Source organism: Gallus gallus, chromosome 1 (assembly GCF_016699485.2).
Source record: "Gallus gallus isolate bGalGal1 chromosome 1, bGalGal1.mat.broiler.GRCg7b, whole genome shotgun sequence".
Lineage (NCBI taxonomy): Eukaryota > Metazoa > Chordata > Aves > Galliformes > Phasianidae > Gallus > Gallus gallus.
The window spans coordinates 64,097,342-64,115,956 of NC_052532.1; the positions used below are offsets into that span (position 1 = coordinate 64,097,342).

The window sequence follows — 18,615 nt, forward strand, 5'->3', positions numbered from 1 at the left end:
GCCCTGGTTGCCTCAGAGCTTTTCAGTGTTGTGTGCTCTTATGATGTTAGAGCCTTAGCCTTTGAAACCAGCTGTATAACATTATTTAACATCTGTAAACAACACTTTCTCAGTTAGTAGCTTTGTTTTTCTCAACTACTGCTGAAGTCGATCACCCACAGGCTGTCTTGTTTCTGGCCACCTTTCCGCTTCCTCTTTCCTCTTAGTAATCTCTTTGTCTCTGCCTCATGCAGTCAGAAATTATAATGCCAACTGAGTAAGCTTAGATATGCATTAAAACCAGTATAAATATTCCCTTTCTCTGTGTATCATATATCACCAAAGGAAAATTTTTGGCCTGGTTTAAGTCTTGGGATGCCTAATTCTTACTTAAATCTTCAGGTTCTTTTCTTCATCTATGTACATCTGGTAGTGCAATATTTTGTGTCCTAGGGAATCTCTGACAAGTGTTTGCTTTCTGCAAGGAAAAGGATATTGTGAGGTTTATTTCATTTCTTCACATTCACAAACAGTGCTAACAAATTTTTGCATTAGCAAATGCATGGCTTTTTCTTTCCACAGAAAATATTAATGATGCTATGAAACTAAGTGTAACTCTTTGTTGAATGGTTTTATGAAACATGAGCAGAGTTGTTGTCCTGTAAATAAAAAAAAAGCAGAACAAGATATTCATGAAATATAAAACAGTTCAGTTTTCCAGTAGATGTATCTAAATAATGATGAGTGAATAAGGAGTCATTAAATGGGAAGCGGAGTTATAAATAGAGACATGGAATGTGGGAAGACAATTGTGAACTGCTTCTCAAACCTATTCGTGTTAATTACAAAGGATGCAAAATTGTGGTCTTGCTTTTTTACTCAGATAGGCATATACAAATTTGGATAATTTCCAAAATGTTTTGGATTCATCTGGAATCTTGACACTAATGCTAATTTTGAGTACTTAAGAGTTTTAGCAGAAACATCTTCTTTGTTACAGTAACTCCTCAGTGCATTCAAGCAAACTTTCCTGGAATCAATAGGATTTTGACAGATTATGAGTGAAAAGAGAAGAAACAAAATCTTGTTTAAACTGTACATTATACTCTTATCTTGTCTCATTTCTGCTGCCCACAATCCTTATTTTTTCAGGCTACTATATTTTTAATACTAATTTCTACATTTATTTACTATATTATTTTTTTAAATGCTGAAAATTGACTTGTTTCCCCGTTTTGATTGAATATGTGAAAATTAAATCATAAAATCATAGAATGGCCTAGGTTGAAAAGGACCACAATGATCATCTAGATTCAACCCCCCTGCTATGTGCAGGGTTGCCAACCACTACCCTAGGCTACCCAGAGCCACATCCAGCCAGGCCTTGAAAGCCTCCAGGGATGGGGCATCCACAACCTCCTTGGGCAACCTGTTCCAATGCATCACCACCCTCTGTGTGAAAAAAACCTACTCCTAATATCTAACCTAAGCCTCCTCTGTCTCAGTTTGAGACCATTCTCCCTTGTCCTATCACTATTCACCCTCATAAACAGTCATTCCCCCTCCTGTTTATGCACTTCCTTTGTGAATTGGAAAGGCCACCGTATGAATGAAGTGTATATTACTTAAATTTTTATTCTGTTTTGTTTTAACTCAAGTTTATGCAGACATTTTGTTTCCTTGACTCTTTTGCTGTCAACACAAAAATAATTCCTTTAGCCCTTAGCTTCTTATATTGATTTTGTTTATACATTAAAAAAAAGGAAAAAAAAAAAAAGCCCACACACAAAATCTCATTTAATGCTTGAGAATTTTAAGTTTTTGACTGAATAACCATCTACCCCAGATATTCTCTTCAGGAAAATGGAAATAAAATTTTTCACTTGTCTGATTAATATCATATGTAATTTTACCATATAGCATGAAAGTATCTCACTTATTACAATTGCTCTAAATTATGTTTGTAAATTGTTCATATAATCTATATACACAAATTGAATGACCAATCAAGTTTGTTGGTGATTAATAGAAAGCTGACAAGTATACTCACATACTAGATTTTTCTCGCTAAAAAACATAGATTACTCACTACCTTTACAACAAAATCTGCTTTTAAGTTGTGCCTGAAATGCCACTGCACATAAGTACACATAAACAAGAATGATTATCATACTCTACGCACAAAAAACTCATAGTTCTAAGTAGTAGTGTTTACTTGTGAAGACACAAGCCAGCAAATTAAATATTTGTTTACAATTCACTCTTAGGGAGTGCTAGTGCTGAAATAGCCCTCCATTGATAAAATAGTACTAAAGCAAGATTTTAACTAGGAATATATGCTTCTTAAGTACTGTCATGAAAGTTAGTGCCTGGCAATACTTGTAAGTGTGTGGCTGGTGTACTGAAGGAGTCTAACAGTTGCATTTTCCTTCAGAGTTGCACTCCTGTAATTTATAGTTTGGTATATCTGTTGAGGAATCAAGAAAAAAATGTGAAAAGATGTTACTTGTTGCAACAATACTAAATTTCTTCTTTTCTTCTTCTTTTTCCTTTATTTTATTTTAGAATCAACTTTCCTCTACGGATAAAGGCTCTTCCAAGGGAAACAATGCTGACAATAAAACTACTTGGACTAAACAGTGCTTCTAAAACTACAGAGATGCTTGCCTGGACATGTTGCCCATTGTATCAAAAAGAGTAAGTTCACTTTCATATCATAGTTCGTGAAAAGACCATTCCTGAATAGCGTCACGCTCAGCTTGGGAAGAATACAAAAAGGAAGAAACACTAATTTCAGAACCTGGCTGTCACTTACAGTGAACTGCTCTGATGTGGCTGTAAGAGCGCCTCCCATAAGCTTTTCTTTCTTGTTTTTGAACCTGGCTTGTGTAACTGTTTAATACAGTAAAATTCCTTTGGCCTACTGAAAAGCCTTACTGAAATCTATTTTGTAGCTTTTCAAAATCTTTCCAGCAGAACTTCTTCTTCACAATTGTGTGGGTGTTTTTTTTTTCAGTTTGTTTTCCCGTCTCGCTCCCATTCATTCTGCTCAGAGTCAGACAGGTAGGAATGACAACAATGATCCCTTTTTCATCGACAGACAATCTAAGAAGCTTTCTTTTCTTTTTTAACCTCTTCATTCTACACATAACACACTGTAATTTAAAGATGCTTGTAGGCTTGAGTGTCTCTGTAGTGATGTATAAACAGTCATCTAAGATAAATTTTCTGCCTTACCATAAATATATTTTAGTGGCACTGACAAATCCAAGTTTAGATCAATCCATTATGATGATACTTAATTTTTATTTAGATTCGTTGAGACATCTAAGTTTAGATCTATTACAATGATAAGTTTTTATTTGGACTCCTTAGCCCTGCACGCCATAAAGTAAGATACACAACAGCAGACTAACTAAATGCATAGCTGCCTAAGTTGAGCAATAGATGAATATGTACAAGCTTCTAAATAGGCATCCATCTCTAAGCTATGGCTCTTTCCTCATCTTGAGATATCTTTATCTACTTCCACATATTATGGCGGTTGCCATTAAAAACAAAAACAAACAAAAAATGCAACTGATTGCATTTAGACAGTTACTATGTTACAAAAGACCTTGAGTTCTACTGAACTTCTAGGCCAAGAGGCTTAAAACAGTAGACAGTAAGTTGGACTTGGCTAGAGGTTTTTTTCATATTTTCAGGAAAAAATTCAAGATTGCTGTATTAAAGGAAGGATATCATTCTTCTATGACTGAATGATTAAAGTTAGTTTGAAGGAAGGCTTTTTATGTGATTTTTTCTATGAATCAATTTTCTCCTCCAAGGATTGCTTAGGCGTTTTATTCAGTCTTTTTTCTTGATCTTTCATTAGCCTACTTGGAAGAAAAGCGCATCACTCACTACCACTGTGTGTGCCTTTTTAAACAAAATATGCATTGAACTTATTTTGCATATCTCTACTATTCTGATGCTTAGAGTGAAAAGGTAGAGGGCACTGTCTTAGCTGAAAAACTGCCTGAAGATAAAGTGCTAACATGCCCTCAGCCCCAGCAAGCTAACGTGTGCTTAGTACACACAGAAACAGAACATTAAGCATGGTAACTTAACTGGGATTACTATTTTTTTTTTACCACTTTTCAGCATTTAAGTTCCAAATTAATGATATTTGAAAGTCCCCATCTCCCTGTATTATGTGTTTTGTAATGCATACCTTCAGAGCAAGCATACTGATTTTCATCAGATTGATTTCCAAGTCACCCAGGCAATTTCAAAACTCACTGGCAAATGGCTCCATTGTTTCAAAGTACAGACAATCAGCACAATGAAGGGGATACAGGGTTACTTTCTTTTAATCTGCTGTATAATTGTACAGATCATTGCTGAAATGACCCTTCAAAGCAGAAGTAAAAGTTGAGTTGTTGGGTTGGAATAATTTAGGAATAGCTTGTTCAATAAGCTAGCTGTGTCACTTATAATTATAGCAATTATTAACATAAAGAAGCCTAAGTAATTTTTCCTTTTAGCCGACCACAACTCCATTCACCATTACTTGAATTGATAGACTGATTTAAAAATAAAGAGAGTACTGAAACTCCTGAAATGTGAAACTTGAAATTCAACCTGCTTTTCCTTTTTCTTGGAATAGATGAATATTTTTTTGTAAACTAGCTCTCAAGGTTAATGACTTAGAGAGCAGCAAGATTAAAATTATCAGATGATTCTTAATAATTAATGCTATTAATTAACTAGACTTTGTTCCCCTCATGCTTGAAATGCAGGTAGATTTTGATTCATTTCAGCAAAATATTCTGAACGTGAAAGTATATACCAAGGAAATGTTTGCACCTGTAGTGCCATTCTAATGTGTCAAGAGTATCTTGTATTATTGCAAAGATTATGGTATTAGGACCCCTAAATGAACAAATTCTGTAAATGCATATAAAAAGATTAAATGAATCTAACCAGGAAATCTCTAACAAAACATTTCTGACTTGGAAAATACCACTTCCTCAAACAAATACTTTTCTTAGAGTTGAAAATATCTTAACAGATACTCAGGTCTAGGATTTATAAGGGAAAGGACAGGAATAAGCTTTTTGAAGAAGCTGGTAGCTGAGATATTTGCCTGGGTCATCAAACATCCTTCTTCACATCCTTGTCCCAGTTTGTCACAGAGACATTCTTCTCAGGACCAGAAAAGGTAGGAACAGAGAGTGGTTCTTTTCTATTCAAGTGCTTTTTAAGTGTTTGTTTTTGACAAACACTGGGGATGGAAAATAAATTTCAATTATTTTAAAAATACAGTTCCTGATTTTTGTCTCATTACAATCTATTCTGGTTAAAAACAAAGGAATTCTGTTCAAGTTGTCTGTAGATTATGTTAAAAAGAGAAGGAGAAAAGAATTGTGATCACTTTGGGATAATTCCCCAACATTTAACCTGAACAATTTCCTTTTATCTTTTTGTAGAAGCACAGAGAGCTTCTCATGCTTTTGGGCAGGACCACGTTGAAGTACCTTTACAGATCAGGGAGCTATAGCTGTTCTCAGGGATTTTAGCACTCCAGTTCTTTAAAGAAAACACTAAGTATGAGAATAATATTTTTAAAAGGCACAATACAAACATAAAGTTGTGGATAATTAATTTGTTTTCACGCTATATTTGGTCCTCTTTCTTCTTTGCATATCCTGTCTAAACAGTAACTCCAGTGTAATTTTACAGTTATTTATGAATGAGCTCAGTAATAATGATGATGCCTGCCACCTTGTTCAGCTAGGTGATCTTCCGCATCCATATTTCTAATCTTTCACAGGTAGTTGGCTTTAGCGTCTGTAACTCAGTGTCAGTAAGGTCCTTGATGATTTATCTTTATCAAGTAATCTCAGACTAAAGAGGAAGCTGAGAAAATGTTTCCAAACCAGAGTGCCAGATTTCCATTCCTTCATGTCATAAAAATGCATTTGTCTCTGAATAATTTAGTGATCCAGAGCTAATTAACAAATCAGGAATCCATTATCTGGGGAAATAAGAGAGTTTTAGTGTCTCCCATGGTGCCCATTGCCCTGAGCTCACTGATTCTAACAGCACTATTTGTTTTGTATCAGATAGAACAAGCAACAGATTTTTTCTCTTCCTGGGTGTGGTGAATGAGGTCTTCCACCCATGTGAGTTCAGGACACCAGGTTGAATTTGTAAGGTAGAGTAACTTGTGCTGTCCTTACATTATTGTTTGATTTCAATGTCCGAAAGTGGAGTATTATCTGTGAAGTACGTGGAGATTCCTGAAGATTACTGTCTCTCAAAATATACCATCTTTCAGTTGTTGATGCCTATTCACGTGTTTTTAAAATACTGCCTGTTTTTAACAACTAGCCTTAGTCTAAAGTATGTTTTACTGTGTAATTTTCTCACTTACATATAGAAAATTAGCATGCTTTGTATACAAGCTATAAATATCTGTCTGTTCTTAGACTAGTTCATTTTTTTCTTAGGAGATATTAAGCTACATTGTATGGAGGTGAGGTCCTTGGTTTTACTCATAGTCCTCTCATCTGCTTTAATGTATAAACAGTCTTAGACAAGCAGTGCTTTCTTTGGTTCTTCTCCTGCTGAGGAATGGAGAAGTCTATCTGCAGATTCTTCTTTACCTTCCAGGACAGTTTTTAGCCACACACACTCACTGGGTGCAAATGAGCAGAAATAATGAGCTCAGGAAATGTCTCAGTTAAGCACACAGAGATTGTCTTTGATTGTATTTACCTACACAGATTTCAAAGTTTCCCAAGAAAAGAATACACTGTATGGATTCGTCTTTAAAATCTTTCATAGTTTCAGAGAACAAGTTAAGTGATTAGCAGAAAAGAGAACTTAAAAGGATAATTTGGTTTTCATGTTCATTCATTTCTCATCTACTCTCTCTAACTAGTGTCAGTTAGTTCAAATTATGTTGTAAACACCTGTCCACAAGGGAATGGGCAAAGGGTTATTCATTTAATATAGGTCATCTAAGCAAGCATCACAGGAAAACAGCTTTGAACCTCCTTTGATCACTTCCACATTTACCTCAGTGAAAGACTTCACAGCACACAGTGTTTTTCCCTAAGTGCTATCTTGTTCACATCAGAGTTCCTTTTTCTGCCTCCCTTCCTCCACACATTAAAACTACAGCTGCAAAAGAAACTTTAGAAAATGGTTTTGTCTTTAATCCTCCTGAGTGGTGGTCTCACAATAAATCAAAATGTTTGCACTTATAGCATCAGTAGGTTCAGAAGTGAAAAACAAAAATTAGTCCTAAATTAGGTTTGCACAGAGTGCTGTCTTAAATAAATGACTTTGCAGGAGTTTTCTGCAAAAACTCCTTCTTTTCCTTTCCTTCTTTAGATATCTTTGCAGAAATTTATTTCAGTCCTCAGTTTAGAAAAGTACTTTTTCCCAGCAATGCTGCAAACTCATTCTGGGACCAGAAAATCCATCTGGGCTCTCGTATAGCTCTGATACACTCATATCTGGTAAAAGCTGTTTACTCAAAACTCATCTACCTGTCTGGGTGTTTCTGTTAGAGTTGAAAAGAAGATAATCTAGTTCATTCTCCTTTGGTTTTATTGGCAGAGCTGTCCGTGGAATAGCAGTAATAAAAATTATCAGTAAAAGAATAAATGTTAAACGTAATCATATTTAGGAACGTATCCTAACTGTTAAGATGTAGACAAATAAGAGGGTATGTCCAATGTACTACACCTTTATTCAGGTGCTGCATTCTTTATTTGAGTGGATCAGTCGTAATTAGAATTTACACCTGAACTTTCTCATTTTGTTCAAATTTTCTAGAATGAAAATCATTCTGGTTTTCTTGTCTGCATGCCTCTTTCTGGTAAGGCTTTATTGTGCATGTAGGGCTCAAATAGGTATTTCAAACCATAATATTTTATCTGTCCAAAAAACAAATACAGTAAATATAGTACAAATGATCTCACTCAAATCCTTACAGCTTTCTGGAGACTGACATCATACCCCCTTTTCTCTGCCATCTAAGCATCAGCAGGGTGGTGGTTGCATTAGGTTGTCACAGGTTTCTTCTTTCTGTAGAATAAGTGTACGCAGCTCTCCACTTTTTCCACCTCATTTGCAGCATAATCCCTCCAACTAAACAGATACCATTATGGCACTGAGACCATCCATGCACAACCACTACCTTGGCTATATCTGTACTAGCCACATAATGATGAAAGGTTTGTTCTCCTTTCGTTTGTCCTTTAAGGTATCCAGTTCTATGTTTTTTGATGTAATTTCAGTAAACTCAATTCACCTTATGTCCAGTAATGAGGCAGTATTTCTGTTTGTGTCCATTGCAGGCAGCTCATTCATGGAACTGTGCTGCTTAGCATGAAATTGTACAGCATGCTTCCAGCAGCAATGATTACCCCAGCCATGTGTAGTACTGATGCACCGACATCAGTAACATTGCAGGTAAGAAAATGAAAAAGCCAAGGAAAAGTGTTCTTATCCCAAAAAGTGCAAGAAATCAGATTTTTCCCACAGCTCATCAAGACCTCAAAAATTGGAAACCCTATTTCCATTATAGCTGCTCGGAGAGAGCATGTTAATCTTTATGGATAGAAAGGTATAATACTGCATAGTGTATGATAATTTTTATATTAAATACCTCCTCTGAGGACTACAGAAAGTTTTTACAGAGTAATTTTTATTCATAAAATTTTGGTTCCAAAAATACTTTGACAAAAATTGCTGACTTGTTACCTGACTTGAAGCAGCCTTTTTAAGTCTGAACTTTTGTTCTGTATACTGTTGAACTGCATGCCGTTGTAAGTGTAACATACAACTTGCAATTAGCATGAAGGACTTATTAAGGAAGTAGCTACACGGAAATTGCCAGTAAGCATCAGTAAAGCTCTACCTCCATGACTACATGCTGAGAATCCACCAACTCCAAGCAGAATAGTGGTCCTAATACCGAAAATGCTTTAAGTCTGCCTGGCTGTTTTGTCATATTTCCAAGCTGGACAAGCAATTGAATGCTTCAAAAGCAAAGCAAATTGTTTTCTGTATTAAAAAGCTGAAATGACTGTTAGCAACTGACTTGTAAAAGTAGATAATATGTCTAAATGAGGCTGACCTAAAAACTTCCTGTTTTTAATAGACAGGGGATTTTCTTGTCTGAAGAGTTCAGTCCAAGAAAGTGCCTTAGAATAGCTCTCTCTATTAATAATAAAGGAAGGCAAGATAGTAAATGACTTCTCATTTATAATTTGTCTGTGCTGAAAGAAGCAGGAGAGGAGGGTCTCCCATTTCTTCCCTTTCATTATCGGTTATTGTCATATAAGTGACAGTATCATGATTTGTGAACATACCATAAATAGTGCCATAAAGGTTGCTTTTCTGATATGACCAACATGAAATTTACATTTTCTAAAGCATAAGTTTGCTAGCTTTTGACAAGTGATATATATTAAATACACACACATATATATAATAGATAGATAAAAGATTATGATGTGAGTTAGCAAGCCAAAATGTGATGTGCAAATGGAGCTGGATTTTAAGGAGCTACCTGAATTTTCAGCTGACTGTATTCAGATCACCAAATACCACAAGCTTCTAAATTTTGGTGGAATGTTTTCTTTCTCTGCATCTTAAAAACATTCCCCTAAATTTCTGATGTCTATGTGGAAATGCAAAGAATGAAAAAAAGTAGTAGATGTTGTACAGTCTATAAGAAATAGACCATCAGGAACTGATATTAGGAACCTTATTCTTGTATCTTACACTGGTAAAGCACGTGTCAGAATTATCCCTATATTTTTGGAAAAATAAATCTAGCATAATGGAAGCTTTTCACTTAAGACCCATCTATTTAAAAAACAAGAGAGAAGGAAAGAAGGAAAAAACAACTTCAGCCTTCTGAACATAGTGAAATAGAGTGGATGAAATTTTTCTCAGGAAAGTCAGAGACAAAGATGCCACTGATTTTTGTGGGCTGGTTTTATCACCAACATATTTAAGTAATATGTTGCATGCAGAAAGTATCCTCTTTTCTCTCTCATATTTCGTATGCTTCCTGTACAAATCTATTATGACATTTATTAACTGTTCTAGCAGAATACATATCGCTAATAAGAGTTCAGTTTTTTTTTACTCTCTTTTTTTTTTTAATAAAGATTGAATTTCCTGAAACTGATTTGGAGTTCATTAACCCTGAACCTGAAGAGAGAAGAGATGATCTTGCGGAGCCAACTGAAGAGTGCATGAAGCATATTGCAAGACTTTCACAGGCACATTCGCTCTTGCTGTAAGTTGTAACTAACTAGTCCTGCTGACCCTTATCTATTGATCACAGTTAAATGTATCCAATACTTTAGAAACAAAATTTTCCTCTGAAGGAGCCTAACAGGATCGATTTTAGGAACAGCATCTCTAAATGTGAGAATAGATCACAGCAAAGCCTAAGTAAACTCCTGGAGATGGCAGTGTGTTTTACTAGTTTAGAAAACTGTTGTTTTTACCTTTCTCTTGTTACATCTTTTCAAGTCATTGAGGGAAGAAATTAGTTTTTTTATTCAAAAATATAAGATCTTCAGGTGATGCAATATGTGTGTATCAGTATTATTAGGCAAATGTTTAGATTTGATGAAAATCATCATCCTTTATTAATGTTATACTCTAGAGGTTAAATAGCATGTAACCATTAGAATGGGTACAAAGTTCTTTCTAAACAAAAGGAGGAAACGTGAAGTTCAGCATTAAACAGAAGGCATATAAAGACAAGACAAATTACAGTGTATATATTGAGGAAGATAAGTGTGCCAAGATATAAGTAGGTTACATAATAAATTAGGATTATGTACTATATAATTTTATATGTAATCCATGTGAAATTAGGAGTAAAAATATTTATAGAAAGTCATTATGCCAGTCACAGTTAATTATGTGAATCAAATGTCAAAAAATGCTTTAGTTTTACAATAACTAAATAACTTCCTTCTCAGTCTGATACGATGCATCTGTTAAAAAACTTTTCAATTCTGATTTCCTTTTTCTTTCTTCCTTTTATTTTAATCAAGCAGTATATTTAATAAGCCATAAAACCACAGAGTATTTAAAGTAGGGATTTTCAGTGACAGAATTAGATCAACTATCAATAAATGGGAGAGAGTTCTTTAATCAGGCAGTGGTGAATCCCTGCTACTATGGAGCTGTGGAGGTAGACAATGCCATTAGATCCATAAGGGCTGTCCAAGATTCATGACTAACATGTTCATAGATGACTGTTATCCAAACCAGGCAAACATTGAGCCTATTATATACTTAATGCAACAATTTTGTATTCTGTGGGTGCATGAAGGGAGGTAACCACTGCAAATGGCCAGGCTGGCATCCTCTGCATAAATTGTATCTCTAGCTGCCGCTGCTGGAGGCTAAACACTGGGTAAGAAATAGACCCATGACCTGATCTAAGATGACGTGTCTTAAATTTTAAAGGAAGCAAATGAGATCACAGTCATCTATGATGATTCACAGAACTAGTAACGTCATTCTGAAATTGCTTTTTTTTCTGGCTTTATCATATTTACATGACTCTCTGTGGCTTTCTTCACTCACATCCCTTTTCAGGGATGCTCGTTGCTCGTACAGAATGTTATGCTGTAACATACAGTATATTTTACTATTCATTGAATTATTTAAGAAGTTCATTACAGATTGTAGTACTTGCAGGAGGTATTAATTCTTTTTCCATCTTGGAATTTTGCACATCAGTGGTACAAATGGCTGCTGCTAAGACTATGATAAGTTCAGTAACATTCTTGGAGGAAGAGGAATGGTAGTCCTTGCTTTTTTCACAACTTGTTTTCATTTATCCCATATCATGAACAGGCTGGTCTACCAAATAAATTGTGAAGTTGAAGAGTTGCATATTTGGGGGTTTTAATGAAAGATGTTCATCTTTACTAAGCAATTTTTGATCAAGAAAAATCTAAGAGTCGGAATTTTTTGTTGTATCAATATCAGAGGGATTCTTTTTACCTCCCTCAGTAACGATGGAGTTTGGTAAAAATTTGTCAAACTATTTGTTGCCATGAAATCTCAAGTTATCTTTTTTCCTTGATTTCATAGTTCAAGAAAAGTTGGTAAATCTAGGTAAACTTTCAGGGGCAAAATGTCTGTATGATGATGCTCCAGGCCTACAAGTTTCAGATATGATTCTGAAATAAAAGGTTATCTGTGGATGGAACACACAAGAAACCACCCTCAGGCTGTCAGGATCCCTCCAGTCATTCTTCTGAAAGCAGATAAGTGAGTGGACAGAAAATGTTCTAAACCCCGTGGCAGAAAAAGGAGAAACAATGGCTAAAACAACTACATGTCTACACTAAAACAGACAACTACATGGCTGTTGTTGTTACAGACTGTCAAATTCAGTACCATCATGGATGCAGCCTGGCTGTGGCTCTGTGTCCTCGTGTTCAGCCATTAGAGACTTGTAGTGCGTACTCCTGCCAGGTACACGTACAGCAGAAGGATGTCCAGCCACACAAATCAACAGACAGAAAGCAGTGCCTTACCAGCACATGTAGAAACACGTAGCACTCCCACAAAAACAGGCATTACAGACAGCCTGATTCTGTTCCTCCTCTGCCTGATCAGGATCAAATTCTGCCATTGGAATATATACGTATCCATATCTCTATATATTTAAGTCTATAGCGTTAAAATATTAATTACTCCAGTAGTTGTGCTCAGTTCATCTACTAGCTGGCTCTAGATCTTTGTCCTTTCCTCAGCTGCTGACACCCAGACATACAAACCCCCAAGTTCACAACCATACAGTGGTTACTGATGTTTGGATCCCTTCCTGTTATGCAGAAATGGGTCTCCCTAGTATCTGGTCCAGGCACATGGTCTTCACAGCAGCTGACTCTCAGACCCTTGTCTCTGGAAGTTGTCCGAGATCACTGGTCCCTGTTGCCAGCATCTCATAGATGTTGTTTAGTGATGGGTCACTGGAGGGGATTAGTGGGGCTGAAAAAAGTGAACTTTAGCATATGACGCTTGTACTCCTCACAGGCCTGCATAGTGTGCTACTTTGTGATCTTTGGTGTCATCATGAAACCAGATGAGAGAGGGGAAACTAAATGAGTTCATTAGTTGATGCCAGATGCTTTGACTGACTTCTGACAGCAGTTGAGATGTGAGCCTTTGATGCCTTTTAGGATTACTGTGCTTGAAACACAAAACCCCATGGTCATCTGAGATAATGGCTTCTTTTTGAACACCGTATAGCCTGTTTGCCCACAGTGGCTCCCAGTGAAAGGATGAAATTAGAGACTGATTTGAAGCCAGGAAGATGACAATCTTTCTGCCATCTTTATTTCCTGCATTCATGATTTCTTTCTACATTTTCTTGCTGCTTCCACTTTCATTTTTCTTTACCTTTTTTGTCACTTAATGAGTAAGAATCTAGTTTGCCTATCAGTCATCACTAGACTGCCTTTACTGCAAACTGTTTAGAAAGACTTCTTAGAGCCTAGTAGATAGAAGAACATGCCTAAAAAAGGGCACTGATCTGCACATTTCATGAAATCACAGAACTGTAGGGGCTGGAAGAGACCTTTAGAGATCATTGAGTCCAACCCCCGATAAAGCAAGTTCCCTACAGGTCTCACTGGTAGGTGTTCAGGTGGGTCTTGAATATCTCCAGAGGAGAGAATCCTGCAAGTGAGAATAAGAGCCAGGGGTCAAAAAATTGCAATCTCTAGCTTTGCTTTCCTGACTCTTTTTTTGTTTGTCTGTTTGTTTTGCTATTTTGTCTTGTTCTGTCCCAGGGCTGAACACGAACAAGAGAAAAAAAATGTACGGAAGCATTTAAACTCATTTTTACCATTTCCCCACAAAAGTAAATGATAATTAAGACCAGTTTCCACTGAAACAATTTCCATCATTTAGTGAAAGGTATTGAGGGAAATTATCTAAAGGAAAACTAATGAATTATTAAGGTTTTAAGTAAGATTTTCTTTCTTCTGTATTTTCCTTTATTTTGAGAAGAAGTCTAGAAGGCGATATATTTTGATATAGCTGATATAGGGAGGGAAATTTAGACATAACTTAAAGAACTGCATTGTTCTTTATCATATGTAGAGTTTATTAGCATCTTATCACTTCTGAGTAAAAGAAATTGCCTTATTAGCATAGCAATCTACAGATGCTAAACTTATGCAAAACACTTTTACCACATGTTTTATATGTTCTATAACATATGCGTATGTGTATGTAAACTTTTATTGCAGCCAAGGAATATAAGTAATACCTCCCTCCCAAAAACCCAAAATACTACCAAACGAAAGTCCAGCCCAATCTTTAATTTCATTTTGAATCTTTAAAATATGTTAGTCTATTTTCTTACAGAGACATGGAAAGAGAAAACGTAACTGCCTCTAAAGCAAAGTGTGAAATCTGTAATTTAGAAAATTTGATCCAAGGATTGGTTTCTTATCTTAGTTTGTAAGTTCAGTGGAGGCTTTTGCTGCTTTGATTTCAACAACAAATTGTTGAATCATGCTGTTTGAAAGCTTCAATCTCTGCTTAAAGTTAACATATAAAAAGGGTGCTTCAGTTGAACTGTACTGCAGAATACCATCTGAATGCAAAAGAAAACAAGATGGACATAAAGTCTTAGGCCTACTTTTATCTCTTTTCTGTGTGACTTCTCCTTCACCGAGAGAAACATCTATGTGTTGTTAAAAGAGACATGCTGTGAATTCTGACGCAGTCTCTTAAGATGATTGCTAAAATTATATTTTTCTTGAAACGATTACTAAAAGTCATGACAAAATTTGGATCAAGAGTAGATTTTTCTTCTGCATACATTTATGAGCTGATTCTCTTAAAGGAAAGGAATAAACACTCTTGTGACATTTAAAAAAAAGAACAACTACAACAACAATACTATGTCTTTTCTAAATGTCCAGTGATATAAACAACCTTGAGAATTTGGGAAGGGCTAAGTTCCTTATTTTGGCTAACAATGCTCCAGATCATTGTAAATAGAAGGAAGATGGCTCCCTTCCAACTTGGGATATTCTATTCTAAGATGCTGGATTTTAAGCCCAGCTTATGCATCCAGATAATTAAATATTTGACTGGAAATAAGCTATTTTCTTACTGCCTTCTACAAGGTTTCTTACACCTTGCTCCAAAATATCTAGATGAGTTTTTAGTCACAGTTAAATTATCTTACTAAGTAGATGGATCATCAGTGTGTTCAGCTGCTATGACCAAGATAGCCAGTGTTCATTTTGGCTTCAATAATGACATCTGTCAACTGGAGATCACTTTGCACTCTCGAAGCTATGATATCAAATGAAGGAGTTCAAGCTTGTCCCTCACAGGTGATTTCTTCTTCTGTTTTCTAATGATACCAAACCCTTAGGATTTTAATATAGATGAGGCAAAAAAACCTGAATTGATAATAAATTGAAATTTAATATCTCTATGAGGAATTTGGAATTATTTCTTTTTTTTTTTTTTTTTTTTTTTTTTTCCAGCATGCTTACCACCAACAGGTCTTACGAACAGACAGAGGTTGATGGGAGTTTTCCTTCCCTTTTGTAAGCTGAGGCAGATGCCATGACACTGTATGGGCACATATGCTCATGTTCCTGTACATGGATTTACCTAAACCCCAATTTTAATGCAAATGTGCTAGAAATAAGCACACCTGTATTAGTCATAACAAGGACATGAATAAAAACTATGGCTAGTAGTGTTGTATGTCTAGCTGTTACAGAACTTAGATGATCCTTAGCAGATGGAAGTAACAATAAATTACCCAGTGAAAACTGAACCTTCTTTGTCCATGTCAGAAAATCTTGGTGAAAATAAACAAACACCAGCAACAGTGGAGAAGAAAAATGAGAGTGCTTGGGAAGTGAAATAACCATGTATGTGTGTCTTTTGACACTTCATTTTTATATGACCCAAGGCTGACAGATCCAGAGTATAAGTATCACTTTTCTTATGAAAGCTGGTCTGCAGAAAATGATATCCTACCCCAAGGAAAACACATACATAGCCAAAAAGAAGTGTACTGTATGACTTGGCCCCTCAGTACAATAAAGTTTGTTGCTACACAAAGCTCCAGGTGGTTTTAATTTCAAACTGAATTTCTAATCTTCTTTTCCAGACTCTCGGAGCAACAGAAAAGAATCTTATGGTTTTATCGTTACTATTGCAATAATCAAAATTGCTCCCTTCCTCTGGTACTGGGCAGTGCACCCAGTTGGGATCGAACAACTGTGTCAGAAATGTATTCTGTCATGAGGAAATGGAGATTTTCTAACCCTGTGGAGGCGCTTGGGCTTCTAGCTTTCAGGTAAGGGAAAATTAGCTAAGTAGGAAATTAACAAGAAGCTGAATGATCATTATGTGCTGCTGATTAATTCAGTGCTTCACTTGTGTTCAACAAGTTTAACTGGTTGTTTTTGATTCTGTCCTTCTGTCAAAGTGGAGTTGTACTGCAACTCCTATGACATCCTTAAGTTGAGTATGCCAGCCTTGTGTTCTTGGCTGAGAAGGTTTCCTATTTTTCAGAATAATGAGAAGAGTATTTCATTTTGTGTAGCAGGTTCAGTCAGTTTCTTATAACAGGTGATCAGTCAAATACTTAGCACTTGCATAGCATTCCATATGTTCAAACTACTGTGCAGACATGAACTGTGTAAGGGGAGATAAGGAAGACTTAACTGTGTTTCCAGATAGTGATAATGAGTAAATATGTGCAGACTCAACTGTAGCCCATCTTTCTGAAATAGAATTTTGATGACAGCTCCCCACAATTAGAGCAACTTCTGGGTGATTCCCTGTGTTCCACCCTGACTTCTTTCACTGGGAGCTGATCTTCAGGAATGTTTGAGGTAGTCTAACCTATGATGGAATAGCAAGTGTCAGGGGACAGAATCTATCTCAGCAGTTAGGTTTCCTCTAAAACCTTAGTAGGTATCTTCTGCTAAGTGTTCTACCCATGAAAGCATTAACCGTATGGATGAAATGACTAAGCAAATTTGGTCTATCAGATACTTGTCTGGATAAGCACAAGCTGCATCTGCTTTGCAATATCAGTTCCATATTTTACACATGACCTTTAGAAACAAAATACTTCACCTAGAGCTTTACTCAAGGAGAAAGAACTGTATTTACTATGCTCCACATTATTCAACAATAGTTGTTTTAAAATATAAAGCAATTTCCTAAGATTACCTGTGTCTCAGGTTTACATCTGAAGTATTAGGAGTTTCACATGTTTTCATATATGCCTTCCTTATGTTTAGTGGGAGTGATGGAAGCAAATACTCTGAATATTATTGGCATTCTATTTAGCATTAATAAATTATTAGAATGTATGAAAGACTCATAGAAAGGAGCATACAGGCAGCATGTTTTCTTCTACACTCTAGAGTAACAAGAGAGTTTGAACTGGTTTGTCAGAGCAATTTCAAATCAGATCTTTTGTCAAATTCTGTGTGTGAGTGACATTTCTTCAAACGAAGAGCTTGACTGTTCTTTGAAGGTGCAGCTCTGCATCAGGGTGTGGTGCAGAATATTAGCCCTTGTCAGGTGCTTTGCAGGGTATTTAATATGAGTTAGTCTATCACAAAGCTTCTCGGTGTGAAGTGAATGCAGTGTACATGCTGTTTATTCTTGCAGATATTACTGGGATGGAAAGACAAGATGATGTCATCACTTTGTCTCTCCCAGTGCCACTGTTGTATGTGGCTGGTGCCTCCAGTGATGCCAAAGATCAAGGGCTATTTATTAAGATCTTAGTTGGTTTGTCTCTGCAGTTTCTTTCTCAACAGACAACATCAATCTATTTTGCTTTACTATGAAAAGGCATTCTGGATCACAGTACAAATCTTTTAAAAAAATTTTGTCCTCCACATATTCAAGTATTTTACAGGTATATGAACAAGTGGGAAGTTAACATTCTGAAAGAGAGGGATTACATTTCTAGGTCTCCTGATTTAACTGCTGAGAGACGTGTAAATGCAGATTGAGAGAGTGGGCTGAAGGAGTGAAGTACTTTCTGTATAAAAAAAAGTTTTCTGAGGTTTCTTCTCTTTGTTATCTTTTCCTCAGATTTCAGTCATATTGAAAAGTAAAATAGCATTGGGTACAATCCAACTTCCTTCACTGACTTTGGATTTTAGGTTCCATAACTGAGCTGTTTTTGAAGGTTCATTCATCTCTATCCTGTATTATGCTTGGCTCTGACAATTCATCAACTCAGTGCCTGTCTTCCATCATCAACAAAACAGCTCTCTGATTTCTTGTGATTACTGAGACACAGCTGAAAGGTCCATGTTTGTATAAAACATGAGCAGAATATAAAAGAAATACTCTTTATAGATTCATGCCTATTTTAAGGACTTGTGTTACCATCCCTATCTTATCGTAGGTAAGTAAAATAAATTGGGCATATGCTTTGTTAACATAATACAAGAGTGCAGGAGCAGCTGCACCAAATCAGAACAAATGTCAGTCTAGTGCATCCTGTCTAACAACAGATGTCTAGGGAAGGCAACAAAAATAGGCCAATCATAATGATGTTCCCTTACTCTCCCA

General features: G+C 36.0%; 1 protein-coding gene across 12 annotated transcripts in view; it reads left to right on the plus strand.

The window, feature by feature from the left end:
• PIK3C2G (phosphatidylinositol-4-phosphate 3-kinase catalytic subunit type 2 gamma) overlaps positions 1–18,615 on the plus strand; it is a 280,521-nt gene that overhangs the window by 138,728 nt on the left and 123,178 nt on the right. For all 12 annotated transcript variants that reach the window (XR_006932295.1, XR_006932296.1, XM_040655738.2 and 9 more), the window contains 4 exons: positions 2,545–2,676; positions 8,334–8,448; positions 10,158–10,288; positions 16,178–16,366. Coding sequence is in view for 10 of the 12 variants with exons in the window: in XM_040655738.2 (XP_040511672.1) it covers positions 2,545–2,676; positions 8,334–8,448; positions 10,158–10,288; positions 16,178–16,366 (567 nt within the window). In the remaining 2 variants the exon portion in view is untranslated. The remainder of the gene's footprint in view (positions 1–2,544; positions 2,677–8,333; positions 8,449–10,157; positions 10,289–16,177; positions 16,367–18,615) is intronic.